Below are 19790 nucleotides of genomic sequence, written 5' to 3' on the forward strand. Positions count from 1 at the left end.
TGGACATAGTACCACATTTGAAATAGTTCAGACTTTTATATCATGATACAGTAATCCATTTATGAAGTTTATTAATATGCAATATGCATGAACGCAGACAAAAAAATATGGCAGGTGTTTCTATAACACAACAGAATCTGATAAGATGCTATTTTAAAAACCAGACGTGTTCAACATGTGTGAGTGTGTGAAATTTCTCTGTGCCTGTAGTATTCATTAACTCCGTCCCTCCTACAAGTTAATACAAGTCCCCTCTATATTTTTCTAGGAACGTTATAAACAACTCCGTTCTCCCATTCCCATGTCACCTCAGCATATTTGCACCATGTCAAACCTTTTGTATGGATGTATCACTAGCGTCCTTCCACATCAACCACTGAATAGGTCATAGTCATATGTTTTACAAAAAGCTTTCGTAACAAATGGGTTACAAATGAGGACACATTGGGAACACATTTGTGAACAGTATGTTCAAACTGGGTCTAACTAGTACAAATGCTATCCTCAATATGTAGTAGCTGCCAATGCTAACCCCAGATTACTGTACTTAACATGATTGGAAGACTGACTACAGGGAGGAGCTTTCATGGATGCTAGAACTTCTGTTTGGCTCGGCTAACTTGCTATATAAGGAAATACATCTTTGGGACAGTGCACCTAGTTATTGGATCTTTGCTGGGCCATAATGAAGATCATTCTGCTTGTCATTTTGCTTGTGACCCTGTTCTTTCAGGGGTACAGCAGTAAGTATGAGCCCTCCTCAGGGTGTTATGGGGCAAAGGATAATCTACTAGATAATTATTATTTTTTAACTTCATTAGTGTCACTTGAAATTAAATGTAATATACCTGTTAGAATATAATATTATCATTGAGAGTAGGGCAGACCCTAACACAGCCTGTGAGTGCCATGGAGACTGTTGGTCTGACTATGAAAGCCTCTGTAAATGACAGTAGCAACCCTCTCTGTCAGTTTATTTTTTATTTTTTATGAGTTAACTCCTTCAAAGCTGTGCTGAAAGTTATGTGTCATAGAAGTAGTGTCCAACCGCATTCTAAGCGCTCCACCTTGTAAGTCAGATAGTTAGAATAGCTTATCATCCATTAGGAAATTATTGATTTGTTAATTGGCTCAAAGCCTAGTTAAAATGTATATGAACTTTACCAAAATAGGCCAAACGAAGCACAGGTTAGTCTTTACATGTCAACAGAAGCAGGGTGTGAACTTTTCACTTTTGTTCCTTTTCTCCAGCTGGATCCACATCCTGCCAGGGCCGCTGTGACGAGAAGTACAACTCTCAGAACAAGTGCCACTGCAACTCCAAGTGCTCCCAGTATGACAACTGCTGCAGTGACTTCGAAGCCCTCTGTAATGGTGAGAGATGCCTGTGTCATTCTGATCTGGAGGCATGCAAACCATGTCCCTGAAACATATCCCACGGTCGACTACACCTAGGCACAGTTAGTTATTCATCTGTTATCTGTTTGAGCTGCCCTTCTTTCCATCTCGGAAAATTAACCACAACACCTGGTGAAATTCACATAGTGGTCGAGGTCAATCACAGTGCACCATTCAGATACTCCTTTATACGTGAAAGAGTCTTCACTACACAACCTTTGTGAACTAAGTAAAAATCAACATACTACATGTAGCTCAATATTAGACAATAGTCATTCATTGGCCTTTCTGATGGCTCACCACCAGTGTTTGAATCAGGGTGCCCTTCGTCTTTTTACAGCTTGAGAATGCATTGGTGTGCTTGGCCAGTAGAGGTCATTGGTGTGCAATGTAAGGTGTTGCTCATCAAGCATAGCACAACAATCCTTATGCATAGCACAACAATCCTTAGGCTCCTTATGTGAAACACAGTACTCTGCAGTTCGAAGTCATAGCTTACACATTAATGTTAAAATGTCAATTGAAGCTAAAACATAATAATAATGACTTCTCCACTTAGCACCCGCTCCAGGATTGTCCTGCCAGGGCCGCTGTGGGGAGAAATACAACTCTCAGAACAAGTGCCACTGCAACACCAAGTGTGGAGACCACAACAACTGCTGCAGCGACTACACCTCCCTCTGTGGAAGTGAGTTAACTGTCACTCAAACTGTTACACCAAAAGTATTATATCCTTGGTATTTGTCCTGACGCACACTACTGTTCAAAAGTTTGGGCTCACTTGGAAATGTCCTTGTTTTTAAAAGAAAAGCACATTTTTTGACCATTAAATAACATCAAATTGATCAGAAATACAGTATAGACATTGTTCATGTTGTAAATTACTATTGTGTTCCAATGGCATGTTGTGTTAGCTAATCCAAGTTTATCATTTTAAAAGCTAATTGATCATTAGAAAACCCTTTTGCAACAGCGCAAACTCTCTAACCAGAATAGAAAGAGAAGTGGGAGGCCACGGTGCACAACTGAGCAAGAGGACAAGTACATTAGAGTGTCTAGTTTGAGAAACAGATGCCTCACAAGTCCTCAACTGGCAGCTTCATTAAATTGTACCCGCAAAACACCAGTCTCAACGTCAACATTGAAGAGTCGACCCCAGGATGCTGGCCTTCTAGGCAGAGTTGCAAAGAAAGAGCCATACCTCAGACTGGCCAATAAAAATAAAAGATTAAGATGGGCAAAATAACACAGACACTGGACAGAGGAACTCTGCCTAGAAGGCCAGTATATCTCTAGTCGCCTCTTCACTTTTGATGTTGAGACGGGTGTTTTGCAGGTACAATTGAATGAAGCTGCCAGTTGAGGACTTGTGAGGCATCTGTTTCTCAAACTAGACACTCTAATGTAGTTGTCCTCTTGCTCAGTTGTGCACCGGGGCCTCCCACTCCTCATTCTATTCTTGTTAGAGCCAGTTTGTGCTGTTCTGTGAAGGCAGTGGTACACAGCGTTGTACGAGATCTTCAGTTTCTTGGCAATTTCTCACATGGAATAGCCTTCATTTCTCAGAACAAGAATAGACTGACACGTTTCAGAAGAAAGTTCTTTGTTTCTGGCCATTTTTAGCCTGTAATTGAACCCACAAATGCTGATGCTCCATTAACCCAACTAGTCTAAAGAAGGCCCGTTTTATTGCTTCTTTAATCAGGACAACAGTTATCAGCTGTGCTAACATAATTGCAGATGTTTCTTCTTTAACAAGACATCCAGTATATAAGCAGAAATATTACATGAAAAAAAATAACAGCAAAAACCACATCAAAAGTTAACAGCAACAAAAAGCAAAAGGGTTTTCTAATGATCAATTAGCCTTTTAAAATGATAAACTTGGATTAGCTAACACAACGTGCCATTGGAACACAGGAGTGATGGTTGCTGATAATGGGCCTCTGTTTCCAGCTACAATAGTCATTTACAACATTAACAATGTCTACACTGTATTTCTGATCAGTTTGATGTTATATTAATATTTTACTTTTCTTTTAAAAACAAGGACATTTCTAAGTGACCCCAAACCTTTGAACAGTAGTGTACAAAATAACATTGTTTATGAGCCACAACAGCACTAAATGACCTAAATATTATTAAAGCCATGTCACTACTTCTCTATGTTACAGCAGTACAATGATTGTTAATGTAAACTGTTCCCCATGTCTCTGATGCTGTTTGTTCTATGGGTGGTAGGCTATTATAGGTTCTATAGGTTCAATGGTGGCAGTCCCTAAAATAAAGTGTTCCTTTCACGTGTCTGTTAGGCTCTGGTGGTGGAGATGGAGGCAGTGACATCACTGATGCTGAGATCAAGTCTATGTCTGAGGCTCTGTATGCTCTGGACTCCAACAAGCCCTCTGCGTCAGAGCTGATCATTGACTCCCAGGCCAGAGTGCCCAACTCTGAGACCAGCTCCCAGAACGACCTGTCCCCACGCCCGTGAGATACATTATATTATATTTTGTTTCTCTTTTCTCTTTCATTCTCTACTTCTCCATTTCCAACCACCTCTTTGTTCTATTATTCCTCTCTTCTTCTGTCTCTCTCTTATATTATTTTTTTCTCTCTTTCTCCCTCCTCTTTCCCTGTCACTGTCCTACCTCCCCATACTCTCTGCCCCCTGCTCTATCTCTTCCTCTCTCTCTGACCTACAGTATAGATATACAGTACCAGTCAAAAGTTTGGACACGCCTACTCATTCAAGGGTTTTTCTTTATTTTTACTATTTTATTACATTGTAGAATAACAGTGAAGACATCAAAATTATGAAATAACACATATGGAATCATGTAGTAACCAAAAAGAGTGTTACACAAATATATTTTATATTTGAGATTCTTCAAAGTAGCCACCCTTTGCCTTGATGACTGCCTTGCACACTCTTGGCATTCTCTCAACCAGCTTCATGAGGCAGTCACCTGGAATGCATTTCAAATAACAGGTGTGCCTTGTTAAAAGTTAATTTGTGGAATTTCTTTCCTTCTTAATGCGTTTGAGCCAATCAGTTGTCTTGTGACAAGGTAGGGGTGGTATACAGAAGATAGCCCTATTTGGTCAAAGACCAAGTCATATTAGGGCAAGAACAGCTCAAATAAGCAAAGAGAAATGACAGTCTATCATTAATTTAAGACATGAAGGTCAGTCTTTGAAAGTTTCTTGAAGTGCAGTCGCAAAAACCATCAATCGCTATGATGAAATTGGCTCTCATGATGACCGCCACAGGAAAGGAAGACCCAGAGTTACCTCTGCTGCAGAGGATACGTTCATTAGAGTTAACTGCACCTCAGATTGCAGCCCAAATAAATGCTTCACAGAGTTCAAGTAACAGACACATCTAAACATCAACTGTTCAGAGGAGACTGCGTGAATCAGGCTTTCATGGTCGAATTGCTGCAAAGAAACTATTACTAAGAAGAGACTTGCTTGGGCAAGAAACATGAACAATGGACACTAGAGCGGTGGAAATCTGTCCTTTGGTCTGATGAGTCCAAATTTGACATTTTTTGTTCCAACCGCCGTGTCTTTGTGAGACGCAGAGTAGGTGAACGGATTATCTCTGCATGTGTGGTTCCCACCATGAAGCAAGGAGGAGGAGGTGTGATGGTGTGAGGGTGTTTTCTTCCATTAGGTTGTTCAAGTTCCTGGACGAGGCGTCTCTGTTCTCCAAGCCATCGTATGCTGCCTTCGTGGCCCTGCTGGACAACTACGAGAGAAACACAGGCACCACAGAGGACTTCACCCCCCAGCAGCTGGCTGAGCAGGATACCTTCCTCAAGGAGGCCATGTCCAACACCGAGCTGGGCAGAGAGCTCTACGCCTTCCTTTTCACCAAGGGTATGGTAGTGTAGACATCCACTCTGTGGCCTACTGAGATAACATAAACCAGTCTTTATATCATCATCAAGTCTCTAAGAGCCCGTCTATCATTAATATGCCATCACATACAGTACCTTCCTAGCTTGCACCTACAGTTCATGTTACAGTATATCTATGATACCACCCCTTCAAATTTGTATCTCAATATTGCTCACTATCTCTGATGATGTCCAAACATCTATCTCCATGCAAAGAAGGTGTACCCAACTGGATTCAGCCCAGCTTGAACAAAAAAAGTGAATCAGGTGCTCGACTGAGGGACTTGAAAATCCCCAAAACATTCCATACTCCTGGAGTAAGGAATGTTGTTTGGGTCTATCTCCATGTGTAATGTGTCAGTTTGCTGTTCTCTCTTCCCCAGGACGCTACAGCTCTGAGGAGGAGTTCCTCCATGACCTGAAGATGATGTGGTTCGGCCTCTACTCCCGCTACGCTGGCAAGATGGACTCCAGCGGCTTTGAGCACATTTTTGCAGGTATGATATGTGTGTGTGTGTGTGTCTCTGTGTGTAAAAGTGTGGTGCGTATCTAGTTTTGTTAGTGTGCAAGCATATGTGTGTGTGTGTTTATAAAGTGAATCTGTGTTATTCTAGGTGAGATAAAAGGTGGGAAGATATCTGGCTTCCACAACTGGCTCCAGTTCTACCGGCTGGAGAAACAGGGTCTGATTGACTACTACAGCCACAGCTTCGATGGACCTGTAAGCACCAAACAAACCATCACATTCACAACACAACTCTGCAATCATAACATAATCATAACACAAAGTCTCCAAAAATTTAGATTTGACTGAGACCTCTCTCTCTCTCTCTCTCTCTCTCTCTCTCTCTCTCTCTCTCTCTCTCCTGCTCTCTCTCTCTCTCTCTCTTGCTCTCTCTCACTCTCCTGCTCTCTCTCTCTCTCTCTCTCTCTTGCTCTCTCTCCTGCTCTCTCTCTCTCTCTCTCTCTCTCTCTCCTGCTCTCTCTCTCTCTTTCTCTCTCTCACTCTCTCTCTCTCTCCTGCTCTCTCTCTCTCTCTCTCTCTCTCCTGCTCTCTCTCTCTCTTGCTCTCTCTCCTGCTCTCTCTCTCTCTCTCTCTCGCTCTCTCTCTCTCCTGCTCTCTCTCTCTCTCTCTCTCTCTCTATCTCTCTCTCTCTCTCTCTCTCTCTCTCAGTGGACTTCCTACCCTGATGTTCTGGGGATGCAGTTTATGTGGGATGGCTACTTCAAGCAGGTTGGTTCTTCCATCATTGGCTGCAGTCCTGAGTTCGACTTGGCCGTGTACAGTCTCTGCTACATCACCCGTCCAGGGAAACAGTGAGTACTCCATTCGTGTGTGTGTTCATTGGTTCATTCCTTTTTCATGATCTATCAAAGATGATGCACACACAATACATCGCCATTGCTGTTCTGCACTTCCATCCATTTTGGAACGTGTGTCATGTGTCACACTCATTATGTGAGTGTGTGCTTCTTGCCATTTTATGTTATGTTTTCATCTGGTTTTCTGTGTGCAGGTGTAAACTAAGCCTGGGAGGGAAGCCACTGGTGATCCAGACCTACACCTGGGATAAATCCTCCTATGGGAATGGGAAGAAGTACATTGGCTCCGCCTTCCCTGCCACGCCCTAGAACTGAAGCACACAGTGGCCACTCAGCCTTCAACAAGCAACCAACAGTCTGTCATCACATCCCACATCGAACTAAACCATGTCCAATTTTAGTCCTGATACGCAGGAGCATTTCAATCAGAACTTGTATTTGTAAAATAGTCTAATTTTTGTCAATGGGACAATTCATCCTAATTTAAGTTAATATAGTATGAATGTATTGTCTCACTATAAATGTAGGTGCAAAACATAGATGTTGTAATTTTTCAATTTAGTAATTTAGCAGACGCTCTTATCAAGAGAGGTGAGTGAGTGCATACATTTTGTAGTAATAAAGCAAAGGTGACATACCATTCTATATTGGGACTCTTGACATATTTGCTCATGATTATTTGTACAATTGGGATTATTTTATTCTCAAAGAATGAAGATTCTAATAAATCAGGTGAGCTCAAAAAGAAGTTCAGGTTGTAATGTTTTACAACCATATTTGCCAGAACTTGTCCAAGATGATCAAGAATAGTCCAACACCAAGCAGTTAGTCAAGCAATGAAAACATGTGCAGGGTATGAGAATCCTATGCACTTCTGAGGGCAGCCTCAAACTATGCCCAACGGGGCTGAAAATGGGCATTTACACGCCCCCAGAGCCGGCACAATGGTGACACCCCACCACTAAAGCATGTATGTATATGACACAATCGCTTACTGTCTTACCCAAACAAAAACCAAATGTGGTCTCCTGCACCCCTCTCCCCTGCACCCCTGCACCCCTCACCCCTCACCCCTCACCAACAAACAAATGTAAACGAATAGAAACAAAAACAGATTTAGCAGATCCTATTCTGCTTGACCTACTCCAAACAGTACCCACTAGCTAAACCTTTTCCTATCAGCTGTCCCACCCCAGCTGGGTGTGTGGATCTGCATGTGTGTAAGGCTGCTTCCAGCTGGGATGGGGAGATCGAGTTTACCCTTTCACTCATCCAGGGTGACTAACGGGATAAACTCTGGGTCTGCCGACGGAACAGGGGCACACGCTTGCACCCCTGTTTAAAGAAAGTATTAGAGGAGATGGATCTGCTTCAGATCCCATTGTCCCCCGGTATGTTAGCGTCCATGCCAAGCGAGAACACAAGGCCAGTGACTTTATGCTAAAAACACCGCCTTTCAGGAATTCACCTGATTTGGACCTCCACAAGCAGTCTCAGTCTCACATCAATTTGACAAGAAAGATATGCTCTGTGAGGAATTTCTCCAGGTCAGTTTTGTCAGACCATGTTACTTTTTCTGGGCAGGTGACTCTGAAAATTAGAAGAGTAAATGTCCTCTGTTTTTGAACCCAAGATGGAATCAAATTAAACCACACTGGGGCAAGAGAGAGAAAAATATTCAATTGTTTCTTTTGTCACTCTCAAAACTTCATAATCGAATTATAGCTGGCCACCCGCCAACCCCTCCACACATAGCCCCCCAAATGGGCTCCCCCTGGCAGAACTACTAGCCACCTGACTTTTGTTTTGTAATTATATTATCCCGCTCTCTTTAGCGTGTCGTGGCTAATGGCTGAGCGGGATGGTCCAGCTGCCCACGCAGAAACAAAGCAGCTTACTGGGCCAAACAATGGGCCCGTGGAAAAGGAACGCCTGAAGGCGGTCGGCCAATGAGCGCGCACCGCAGGGGGCCAAGGGAAGGGTTAAGGGGGTTTGGGATGTAGCTGGGGGGGTATCTATTTTTGTGGCCCCGTGGAGCAGCCTCATCAATAGAATGGTTGGTATAAAGACACATGGTCCAGATCACCAGAACGTTTAGGGCTTGGGATGGAGAGCGGTTCAAGTGTTGCTTAGTGGAACTTCCAAGCTGATCAGGGACCATGAAACTCAGAGTAACTTTCATTCTCTGGAGGTTTGTTTGTCTTTCTGAATGCTCTATAATTAGCAATATGATGAGCCTATTGTCATCCCTATTCAGAACATTAAAAGTGTTTGAAGAGAATTTAGGTAATGGGACAGTGAGGGCCACAAGTATTATGTGAAGTGGTGATTGTGATATGTTACTGTCAAATAAAATGTGAAAGAAAATCAATTTTACACATAGCATAATTGTAATAGCATAATTTCTGATATGTGATATTGTGAATTAACGCATTTAAAACTTAGGCCTAATTATAATTACACATGCAGTCTTTCCAGACCAATCACGACCCCCAATCCCCAACCCTCCACCAACACACACACGCGCACACACATGCACACACACACACACACGCACACACACACAAGCACAAACAAACGTGCGCTCTCCTCCTGCCTCATTGGGGTATTGGGATCTCTCATAGGACTCCCAGTCTGACAGATGGACACAGCCCCCTCTCCCCACTGTAATTGTAAACGGGACTGCTGGGGATTCAGGAAGAGGTCGTGTGCCTAGGGGGTGTATGTGTGTGTGTGTTTGTGTGTTAGAGAGTGGGGATTGTGCTCTGCTTTCTGCAGCTGAAGCCGCTGCCCTCTCAAGCAAACATACAAACATACCTACACAAGGTGAGTAGGGAGGGTCCTTAGGGATCAACGTTAGGTCAGATGAGAAGTGCTGAGCAACTATCAGATAGTTAATGAGAGAAAATGGGGGAGAGGAAGGAAGTATGAGCCATCTGTCAGAGAAGTTCATAGTGCATGACCAACACTAAGGGGACCAGGGGACATGACAGTAATCATAGATACCTTTTTACCACTTGTGACATAGGGGTATTTATCCTGCTTTATTTTGCTCCAGGTTTATTCTGCTCCAGATAAAGGAAGTCTTTATTTTCTCTTAATCTGTGTTACCCATAGTTTTCTCAGGTGTCTGCCAAAGTGAGGCTATTTGGAAGCGTGAGGCCTCAGATAGGATATTTCCAGGTTATTCCCACTCTGGGGAAGAGCAAGGCCTGGCTAAATTATTCCCATTCTGGGTTGCAGGTGTGGAGTAGGACAGGCGGGACCCAGGGGGAGGTGAGGGAGATTGGGGGTGGGGGGGTCGGCTGGGGAGTGTGAAACACATCCATTGGGTGCACAGACAGTCCCCCCATGCAACCCCTCACTCCCCACCTCTCCAACATGAGCACATGTGATCATTTTTCTCATGGGATGGTAGCACTTCCCTCAATGTCTTTCTATCTGTCCCTCACACAATCACACACTGTATCTATTGAATGTAAAGTCTATACAGACACAGTAGCGTGTTTTCATGGATGCCGAGGGAAGACAGGCCTCCCCCAAAAAAATTTAGGAAGAAAAACGAAGAAAAAAAATACATACTAAATAATTTATCTTTCGTCTGTCTCTCTGTGTTTCATAAATGTCCTTCGATTCGAAAGAGGCTGAATGTACACTACCGTTCAAAGGTTTGGGGTCATTTAGAAATGTCCTTGTTTTTAAATAATACCCGCAAAAAAAGCCATATCTCAGACTGGCCAATAAAAATAAAAGATTAAGATGGGCAAAATAACAAACACTGGACAGAGGAACTCTGTCTAGGAGGCCAGTATACCTGAGTCACCTCTTCACTGTTGATGTTGAGGCTGGTGTTTGCAGGTACTATTTGATGAAGCTGCCAGTTGAGGACTTGTGAGGCATCTGTTTCTCATCTGTTTCTAGACACTCTAATGTAGTTGTCCTCTTGCTCAGTTGTACACAGGGGCCTCCCACTCCTCTTTCTATTCTTGTTAGAGACAGTTTGAGCTGTTCTGTGAAGGGAGTAGTACACAGCGTTGTACGAAATCTTCAGTTTCTTGGCAATTTCTCGCATGGAATAGCCTTCATTTCTCAGAACAAGAATAGACTGTTTCAGAAGAAAGTTCCTTGTTTCTGGACATTTTTAGCCTGTAATTGAACCCACAAATGCTGATGCTCCAGAAACTCAACTAGTCTAAAGAAGTACAGTTTTATTGCTTCTTTAATCAACACAACAATTTTCATATGTGCTAACATAATTGAAAAAGGGTTTTCAATTAGCCTTCTAAAAGGATAAACTTGGATTAGCTAACACAACGTGCCATTAGAACACAGGAGTGATGGTTGCTGATAATGGGCCTCTGTACGCCTATGTAGATATTCCATTAAAAAATCTGCCGTTTCAAGCTATAATAGTCATTTACAACATTAGCAATGTCTCCACTGTATTTCTGATCAATTTGATGTTATTTTAATGGACAAAAACAAGGACATTTCTAAGTGACCCCAAATTTTTTGAACGGTAGTGTATCTCACTGGGGAAAGCACTCTGTCGCAGTATTTTAGGTGTAGCCCAACTATCTGATGCTGTCTGTTCTAAAAGAGTATGACATTGTTGCTGCACATAACTAGCATTGAATGCAAGGGAAGCCAGTGAGCATTTGGCCTCCCTTGATTAAAAAAAGTATTAAAAAATTGCCAATTAGCAGTGAGCTAAACTGAGTGAGCTCAGCTGTGAATGGTCCTGGCTCACCAAAAGAAAGTGTCACATCACCAGAATCCAAACGTCATTGAAATAAAATAAAAAAATTGTTGCATCTCGTTGTGTTGTTGTCCTCCGGTGTCTTGCTAGCTAAAATTGGCCCTTTCCTAAATCAGCCATGGATTGAGATAGGGATTTGAGATTTTAATTCTCGATACTGGCCAATGATTATAAAGGTGATTCTGATCCAACCATGAATTCATACATTGTGCCCCTGGACTGAGAGAATGGAAGCTCAATATGTAGCTAGATGTAGTAGGCCTGGCGCATCATTGCCCATGTAAGGAAGTCAGGCTAGCAAGCAAGCATTTTTGCCAGGTAGCCTAGGACACCAAAAACTAAAAGTGTGTACTGTAAGACAGTATCATTGACCATTTAGGCAACATGAAAGGGGAGTATGGATTTGCTGGCGTTTCTCTACAACTCAACTAGTGTGAGTCAACATATTTTTGTTCTACTTGCAAGCACACACACACACACACACACACACACACACACACACACACAAAGAGAGAGAGAGAAATCAGTACCATGGACAGCCACAGCATATTTAGCTTATGATGATTGGACTAAATCGTTTTTGGTATATTTTAGTTGCCACTGTATTAGACTAAGCATAGGTGATTAGATGATGTTGAAGTTGAAATGGTGCTGGATTATTGGAGGCAGCGCAAAGTTTTCTTTGTGACTTGTGGTAACTCTCTTTTGTTCTAAATCAATAGTTTAGCAGTCCGGAAATATTGGAAAAATTAACTTGTTTGACCATGCTGTAGGTCATGTAACTGTTTGTTACATGCAATATGCTTTGTGGACTTCAGGAAGGTTGTTGAATTTATTCTGCCACTTTGTCTTCTTATTGTCTAGGCCTTAGGCCTGCCTAAATACTGTATCATGGGGTCAAGGCATATGAACTAACAGGTTCATCTTATAGAATATTAGCTCAAACGTATTATGGAGCTCCCGGTGTTGTGCCAAAAATCTCCCCAGTCAGAATTCCCCAATTCTTCATCTCTCCTATGTCTTATTCGACTAGTATTTCTGAAAGTGTAAGGATAATAATTCAGCCATAGTTGTTCTGAAATGTTTATTGCTTTCCAACATTTTACTCCCTCTGTTTAATTTAACACACATACATGAATTATTAATTTCGGTTGCCTACGTGAAGTTCGTTCTATGGAAAGTATTTGACTCTAGCCACAAAATTAAGGAAATTAGAAGGGGGAGGGGTTCTGTCAGGTGGAAGATTTTCGGCCCAACACTGGCACCCAAAACGAGTGGGCACCTATTCAGTCCAAGTTAAGCAATGTGCACAAGTAATAGCCCACTTGTACCGAGATAGCCTGTCTCCATTCGGTTAGTTTGCGCTGTCCTTCACTTCAGGTCTTCACTAAGGCACAGCGCATGTCCCGTCTCGCGAGGGGTGTCTCTAGAGCCCAATTTAATGAGCGTTATTGGGTGCAACGAGCGCACGCCGGACGCCAATATTTGCTCAGCACACGAGGATGTATGAATGGACGGGGGAATGGCGCAAACACTGCTCATGCGCAACCGCAAACTCTCTTAATCGGTTAAACTCATAATCCATCTCTCTATGCAAAAGTTGGGCTGCTTATTTGTCGAAACAGACTGATGATACAAACAATACAAAACTAAAAACGATTGCAACTATGAAAATATTCTAATGTAGATAATGTCACGAGCTATAAGAGTTCAGGCCTACAGGCTATCACTCTAATCAAAGCTGGTTAACTTTTTTTGTTAACGACCACGGGCCGCCCACGCGGGCTCTCGAGCGCAGATGAATTGGATGCGAGAGGATGAGAGAGTTGGAGGAGGAGCCTGTGCATGGGTCGGAGCCTTAAACCCCGGACCCCGGCTGGGTGACCTGCAGAGATGCTACACTCTGGGATGGAACACGGACAACAACTGTGAAGGAGACGCAGGGGAGAAAGTTAATAAAGACTGAGTGCTTTCGGCTAGTTGATGGATAGAAGGTTTTACTCCCTGTAGAAAGGTGAGATAGTAGTAACCAAAGACTACGCCTGCTCAACAGCCAACAAGAACACACAGGAGGTCCTTAGGAGCGTTATTTCAAACAGCAGGTAGGCCAACCTCATCTTTCTCATTTTAATTAATGTCAATGTTTTACTCTCATAGGATAATCGTGTAATTTGAATGGCATAGCCCTATTGAATATTCAAATATTTTGATCATGTTTATGTGAAGTTGTCCATTTATACATTGGTAGGGTAATAGGTTATGATTTGACATTTTTCGAAATGTTGGGTTAGGTTATGCTAAATAACAGGAATGAGGCATACAGCTGCAACTGTGTTAAGGCATTATAGGCTACAGACATGAATACATTGTTATAATCGATTATCTAATTTAGGATTCCAAAAACTGTGACATGATTATTAGACACTAGGTTTACTGCTCCTAAAATGTGCCTGGCATAATCTTAACGGGAACATTTTATCAGGTGTAAACCTATACTTAAATCCGTAATTATTTATACAAAGACAGTTACCCCACCAGCTCATCATGCTTTAGAATCACTTTGGTCATAAGATTGTTGCTATAAAGATGGTCCAAATGGCTAATAAGTGTACGAAATTATGCTATAGGTTATCATTCAGCAAGCTAAATGATGGTCTGGAATAAAAATCTATGACACACACAGTTGTGGACAAATTTCTTAAAACCAATAAATAGTTTCAAATAGGCCTATAGGTCAGCATCTAATAGGCTCAATAATACAATTCATTTTCCACAAGGTTCAAAATATGGGCAGACCTACAATGAAAACTCCTAATGAATCCTATCCTGAATCCTAATGAATCATTACCGTTACCATAAACACAGATCACAATCAGCCGAGTACAATTTGTCGCAGAGTTATACTGTACATGAATTATTCTGCATTCCCTGTCACTGATCCGGGAATGTAGTCTAACCTTGAGTTAATCCCATGTTGCCGCTGATCCACGGAGGGAGCAAATCCCGCAATGGCCCAGATTGAGAGTCCATCCCGGAGCCCGTCGCGACCTAAAAGCCTGGAATTACAGAGTTTAGAAGTCCCCCGAGATCAAGTTTCCCCTCGGATTAAAACCCTCTAAAACCTTTTTAGGGGGAGGGTACGGGTTTGATTCGGGGTACATTTGTTTTTAATGGTTTAAACGCTCATAAGCAGACTGTGTATCCTACAGGCTCATAGCCATTCAGTAACATGCTGATCCTCATGTGCAGTATAATCCCTTCATTAGCGGTGATTGACACCTGAAGCACGAGAGCGGCAGGACCTGAGCAGGAGAGAGTAGCACTATAGGAGCTGTCCACTGTCCACGTGACCATGGTGCTGAATTCTTTAATTTGTCACTTGCTTCGTAAACAACAGGTGTGGGCTAACAGTGAAATGCTTACTTAAGGCAACAATGCATAGAGAAAGAAAATTGAGAAATAATAGAAAAATTAAACACAAAATTAATCCTTGTAGGCTAATCAAATCACATTTTATTAGTCCATACATATATATATTTAGCAGATGTTATTGCAGGTGTAGCGAAATGCTTGTGTTCTTAGCTCCAACAGTACAGCAATATCTAACAATACACAACAATACACAAAAAGTGTAAAAGTTTTTTTTAAAAGTAAAAGAATGGAATTAAGAAATATAGAAATATTAAGATGAGCAATGTGGGAGTCCACAGTATATATATATATAATGTGATGGGATGTATAGTCAATATGGATATAATATGTAGTATATCTGAAGTATTACATATGACAGCAGCATGCTTCAGGAGAATCATCAAACTAAAAATCCCTAAAATATTCAAAGATCCCCCAATGTACTGTTACAAACTGGTCATTAAGGCCTTATCTTAGATAATTGCTCACAGTCTTAAGTAGATTGTAGAGTAAGCAGGCTGAGGCTATAGTCCTGACCTAATCTCATGGACAGACTAGTAAACATAAAACCAAATTACCCAAGATTTTAGTTCTGGGTTAACGAAGATCAGTCATGACCTAGCTCTCATCTCATCTTGAGACTAGTCGGCCACACAAGGTCAGTAGAACTCATTAGGCTGCGGGACAAGACTGCTATATATAGACTAGTCTGGTCCTCAAAACCAGCTAGGGTCAATGTCCCAGCATCTGTCGGTCTACACAGTCAAAGAAAACCTACTCTCAATTCACTTAGCTTTGGAAAGTTTAGACAAAACATGTAAAAGGGTAGAGTTGTGATGAGCCTCATTTGGCCTCAAAATCTTCATTAAAAAATGGTAAATGTTAAGGTCAAAACTGTTGCTAATGTTAGTGTGTTTTCGTTTCCAGGAGACCATGATGGCCAAGTTGTACGGGAGGCCCAGCGAGGGGGCGGAGCTAGTCAGTTCTCTGGAGTGGATGGATGATGACGTGAGCTCCCCAGACGGAGACGAGCCAATCACAGCACACCGCTACAGACCGGGTGGAATGGGCCACCTGGGCAGGGAGCTGGGCAGTGAGGACATGGAGGAGGATGAAGAGGAAGGGGAAGAGGAGGACCATGGAGACGGGAACGCTCCCAAACGCAGAGGGCCCAAGAGGAAGAGGATGACCAAGGCCCGGCAGGAGCGCTTCAAGGCGCGGCGTGTGAAGGCTAACGCACGGGAGCGCTCGAGGATGCATGGGCTGAACGACGCTCTGGAAAACCTGCGCAGCATCATGCCCTGCCACTCTAAGACCCAGAAACTGTCTAAGATCGAGACCCTGCGGCTGGCCCGCAACTACATATGTGCCCTGTCTGAAGCCCTGGAGGGGGACCAGTCCACGGAGAGCAGGGCCTTTATGGAAACCCTGTGTAAAGGCCTCTCCCAGCCTACCAGCAACCTGCTGACTGGCTGTCTGCAGCTGGGGCCTGGGGGGCACATCGAGGAGAGGCCTGAAGACAGGCAAGGGGGTAGAGGAGGACCCACAATCCTGGGAGGGGTGGGGATGGCCGTTGGACCAATCAGCTACTCCTCCCCTGGCCTGCCCAGCCCGCCTTACGGCACACTGGACTCCGCCCACCTACTCCACCTGAGAGGGATGAAGGGAGGGGCTTACGAGAGCCACTCCCCTAACGACTGTAACAGTGGGGTAGGCACCCCTCCCTACGATGGCCCCCCCACGCCCCCGCTCAGCATTGGCAGTAATCTAGTGCTCAAGCAGGAGTCCTCGCCCCACTATCTTCCCCCTCACCACTACCCCCCCTCCTCCATCGGCCTGACAGGCCCCCAGGGACAGGTCTTGTACCAGAGCGCCCGCTACCAGGTGCCCCTGGAGATGCCCTATGATTCATACCGCCCTCCTCACATGGCACCCCCACAGATGGGCACCGTCTATGGGGATTAAGGCGTAGAGAGGACAGATGGGGCAGATGAGACTCTCCCCAACAACACACTTCCCCAACTGGCTCCATCTTGACCAATGACTGAGATGTTGGGAGAAATCTGATTTTGATATGAGAGACCCATCTTAGTACTAAACACTGTGAAACCAGCCCATCGTTGTGAACAACTGGGTAGTTACTTAGTAAAAAGTAGAAAGTGGATTGTTGTTTACATTTGTGTATTGTAAAGGTTAGTGCTCAACACTGTCAAAATCAGCTCATGATTGACATTAAACCGCTTGTTTGCTGTGGTTGTTTCTGAACACCAATTAAGCTAAAAGGCACCTCACTACTTGACCATTTCCAAGGGGTTCACAAGAGGAGTGGGTCCTATAGGTGGAAAGGCTGACTTGAAGAAAGACCTCAGCTTGAGCACTTCTGACCAGCACTCGGAACATGAAACACATCATTCACATGCATTTATTTATTCTCTAATGTAATATTTATATGAACTGCTGTTAGTCATTTTGTGTCTATCCTTTATATATGTGTTTGGTCTTGGCCTTCTCTACTTGTGCTGTCCCTGTTACATTGTTGACTGACTCTGATAGTGTATCTGTTTTCTCTCTTCTGTGTCCATTTCTCCTTTGTGGTCAGTTATTCCCTGTTTCACACTGAAAAATATTGTCATATATATTGCTAGCGTAGCTGAGGACCAGAGAGAAAACTGCCCATGAGGAAGTGAGAAATGTCTGATGTTGTAATGACAAGAACAAATATCAATTACAAAATCTGATCACGGTGTAACTTATTAGAGATATCATTCTGTTCAGACACTTTCTCCATTGCCAAATAGAAAAAAATCACAAAAATGTTCCTCAAGATGATTACCTTTGGATTGAATTTTTGAACAAAAACGTAATCCATTAAAACCATTTAAACTAAGTTTTTCTGTTTGAAATTCTACAAGTGGGTTTGCTTTAATGAATCAGTCTTGCTATGTCGAAAGACAGTCAAGGACCAACTGCTGCAATTATGGTGGTTGTGGGTAGTGGGTGGAAGTGATATGTAAGAGGTTGTGAGACACAATGAGAGAGGTGAGAGGGAGCAGAGAAGATGATGGGACGGGACTATGTTTCTAATGAGAGTACTTCAGTGACCACTGTTATTATGCTACCACCCCCTGACACACACACACACACACACACACACACACACACACACACACACACACACACACACCTCTAGGCCTAGAGAGACATGAAACATGGGAAAGGGAGTTTGGTTGTGAAATGGCCAGCGTGGGTCCATTGTAAACGCAGCCTGTTCTTTCTCTTGACCACTGACCCTGCATTATGCTGAGGTTGCTGGCTCTGGAGGGAAAGACAGCTGGGAGAAACAGAGGGGATGGACATTTCTCTGACGGGCAGCTAGGGAGCCAAATGCAGGGGAGGGTGAGCTACACCCCCTCATATCCCCGCCTCCAAACAATCCCATTCCTCTTCATTAATTATTGGAATGACACATAACTTTACACACACGCACGCACGCACACACACACACACACACACACACACACACATACACACACACACACACAAAACATAGACTGGTGGAAGATGGGGATGCAGCAAGTGTTGTTCTCATTTGACAAGGGTTTGTGTGTATTTATTGGGGGTGTGTTGCTGGGAATACATTATTCAGAATCTGACTGACATTTAAAAAATTGAAACCTGTGCGTTTCTCAAGAAGACAAAAGAGGTTATCGTGGGTTCCACTGTTGGTTATCTTTTCTAGCTACATTCAACATTCAAAACCGTAAGCTGATGAATGGAACTAAAACCTGACAACAGTATTAGAGAAGGTGGAAAGAAATAGTCATGCCTAGTCCAAGAGTAATTTACTACGTCCAGACATACAGTATATAGTTGAACACGGCCAGGGAAGGTTTAGCATCTTACCCCAGTTAATCACCCCCACTATGACTGGAATGGAATAAGTGGAATGGTATCAAATACTGGTGTTTGATGCCATTCCATTTGCTCTGTTCTGGCCATTATAATGAGCTGTTCTCCCCTCAGCAGCCTCCTGTGAATTGCACTCTATTTTAGCTTACAGTACCTGAGTATGTCTAATTCAATGATAATGTCCAGGCTTTATCACAGGACTGTTATGTAGAGGCACATGTGCTCTGATTCAGCCTCAGGGTGTGTGACCTGTAGCTACTCCCCAGGAGAGATGGAGAGATGGAGAGAGGGTGAGAGGGTGAGAGGTAGAGGGAGAGAGAGAGAAAACAAAGAGAGAGAGAGAGAGAGAGAGTCCCTGCTCACTCTTCCCTGAGAGACACGATGTCACTATCACTAACAGTGGAGTCCATCTGCCCTCACACTCAGTGTATAGAGATCTCAGACCTCTAGTGAACAAAGATTTTATACAGAGCAGACAAAATATATTAAACTATACCTTTATTGTTTGTCTCACTGACGGGCCGAGTGAAGGTTATGAATGGTTACTTTACAGAGAAATATCAACAGACAAGCCAAGTTGCCCTCTTTATTTTCTTTCACCTGTTCAACACTCCAACTCTACCCCTATCCTCTCTTCCTACCCTCCACTTCATCTCTCATCTCTTTCTCCATCTTTTGTTTTAGCTACACTAATCCATCGGCTGGCTCTTAATGAAAGAGTGGATGTGTGGAGGCTGGATTGTAGTAGGATAAAGGTTGGTGATTAAGGTGGCTGGCCTCATAGGGCAGGCAGGCTTTCCTCACTGAGTCGCTGTTATAATAATCCTGTACAATTCAACTGGGCTCAGTTCTCTCTCTTTCCCTCACACACACACACATATACACACACACACAGAAACGTAGGCATGCACACGCACACACACACACACACACACACACAAACAAGCCAGCACGCCCATAAACACGCAAACACGCGCGTGCACACACGCATACACACACACACACACACTGGGCGGGTGATGTAGTAGAGGCTGATGATGATCAAGGCTATTTGGAAAGACAAGCGGATGAAGGGAAGGGGTGGGGGC

At 43.3% G+C, this 19790-nt stretch overlaps 2 protein-coding genes across 2 annotated transcripts; both read left to right on the forward strand.

Moving 5' to 3' along the window:
* The first annotated feature begins 619 nt into the window (after positions 1 to 619).
* LOC110528107 (endonuclease, polyU-specific) lies at positions 620 to 7268 on the forward strand. Its single transcript, XM_021609926.2, has 9 exons — positions 620 to 743; positions 1252 to 1374; positions 1958 to 2086; positions 3711 to 3885; positions 5075 to 5280; positions 5684 to 5797; positions 5915 to 6021; positions 6475 to 6617; positions 6818 to 7268. Exons 1-9 carry the CDS (start codon positions 686 to 688, stop codon positions 6930 to 6932), a joined length of 1170 nt encoding a protein of 389 aa, XP_021465601.1. The 5' UTR covers positions 620 to 685; the 3' UTR covers positions 6933 to 7268.
* A 5981-nt stretch (positions 7269 to 13249) lies between these two features.
* Positions 13250 to 17681, forward strand: LOC110528108 (neurogenic differentiation factor 4-like). Its single transcript, XM_021609927.2, has 2 exons — positions 13250 to 13484; positions 15721 to 17681. The coding sequence occupies exon 2, from the start codon at positions 15727 to 15729 to the stop codon at positions 16756 to 16758; it is 1032 nt and encodes a 343-aa protein (XP_021465602.1). The 5' UTR covers positions 13250 to 13484; positions 15721 to 15726; the 3' UTR covers positions 16759 to 17681.
* Positions 17682 to 19790: the final 2109 nt, after the last annotated feature.

Source organism: Oncorhynchus mykiss, chromosome 7 (assembly GCF_013265735.2).
Source record: "Oncorhynchus mykiss isolate Arlee chromosome 7, USDA_OmykA_1.1, whole genome shotgun sequence".
Lineage (NCBI taxonomy): Eukaryota > Metazoa > Chordata > Actinopteri > Salmoniformes > Salmonidae > Oncorhynchus > Oncorhynchus mykiss.

Coding starts and splice junctions, on each gene's coding strand:
- LOC110528107 (XM_021609926.2), top strand. CDS start 686: ATGAAGATCATTCTGCTTGTCATTTTGCTTGTGACCCTGTTCTTTCAG. Junction 1,375..1,957: donor CTTCGAAGCCCTCTGTAATG/GTGAGAGATGCC, acceptor TTCTCCACTTAG/CACCCGCTCCAGGATTGTCC. Junction 3,886..5,074: donor AACGACCTGTCCCCACGCCC/GTGAGATACATT, acceptor TTCTTCCATTAG/GTTGTTCAAGTTCCTGGACG.
- LOC110528108 (XM_021609927.2), top strand. CDS start 15,727: ATGATGGCCAAGTTGTACGGGAGGCCCAGCGAGGGGGCGGAGCTAGTC.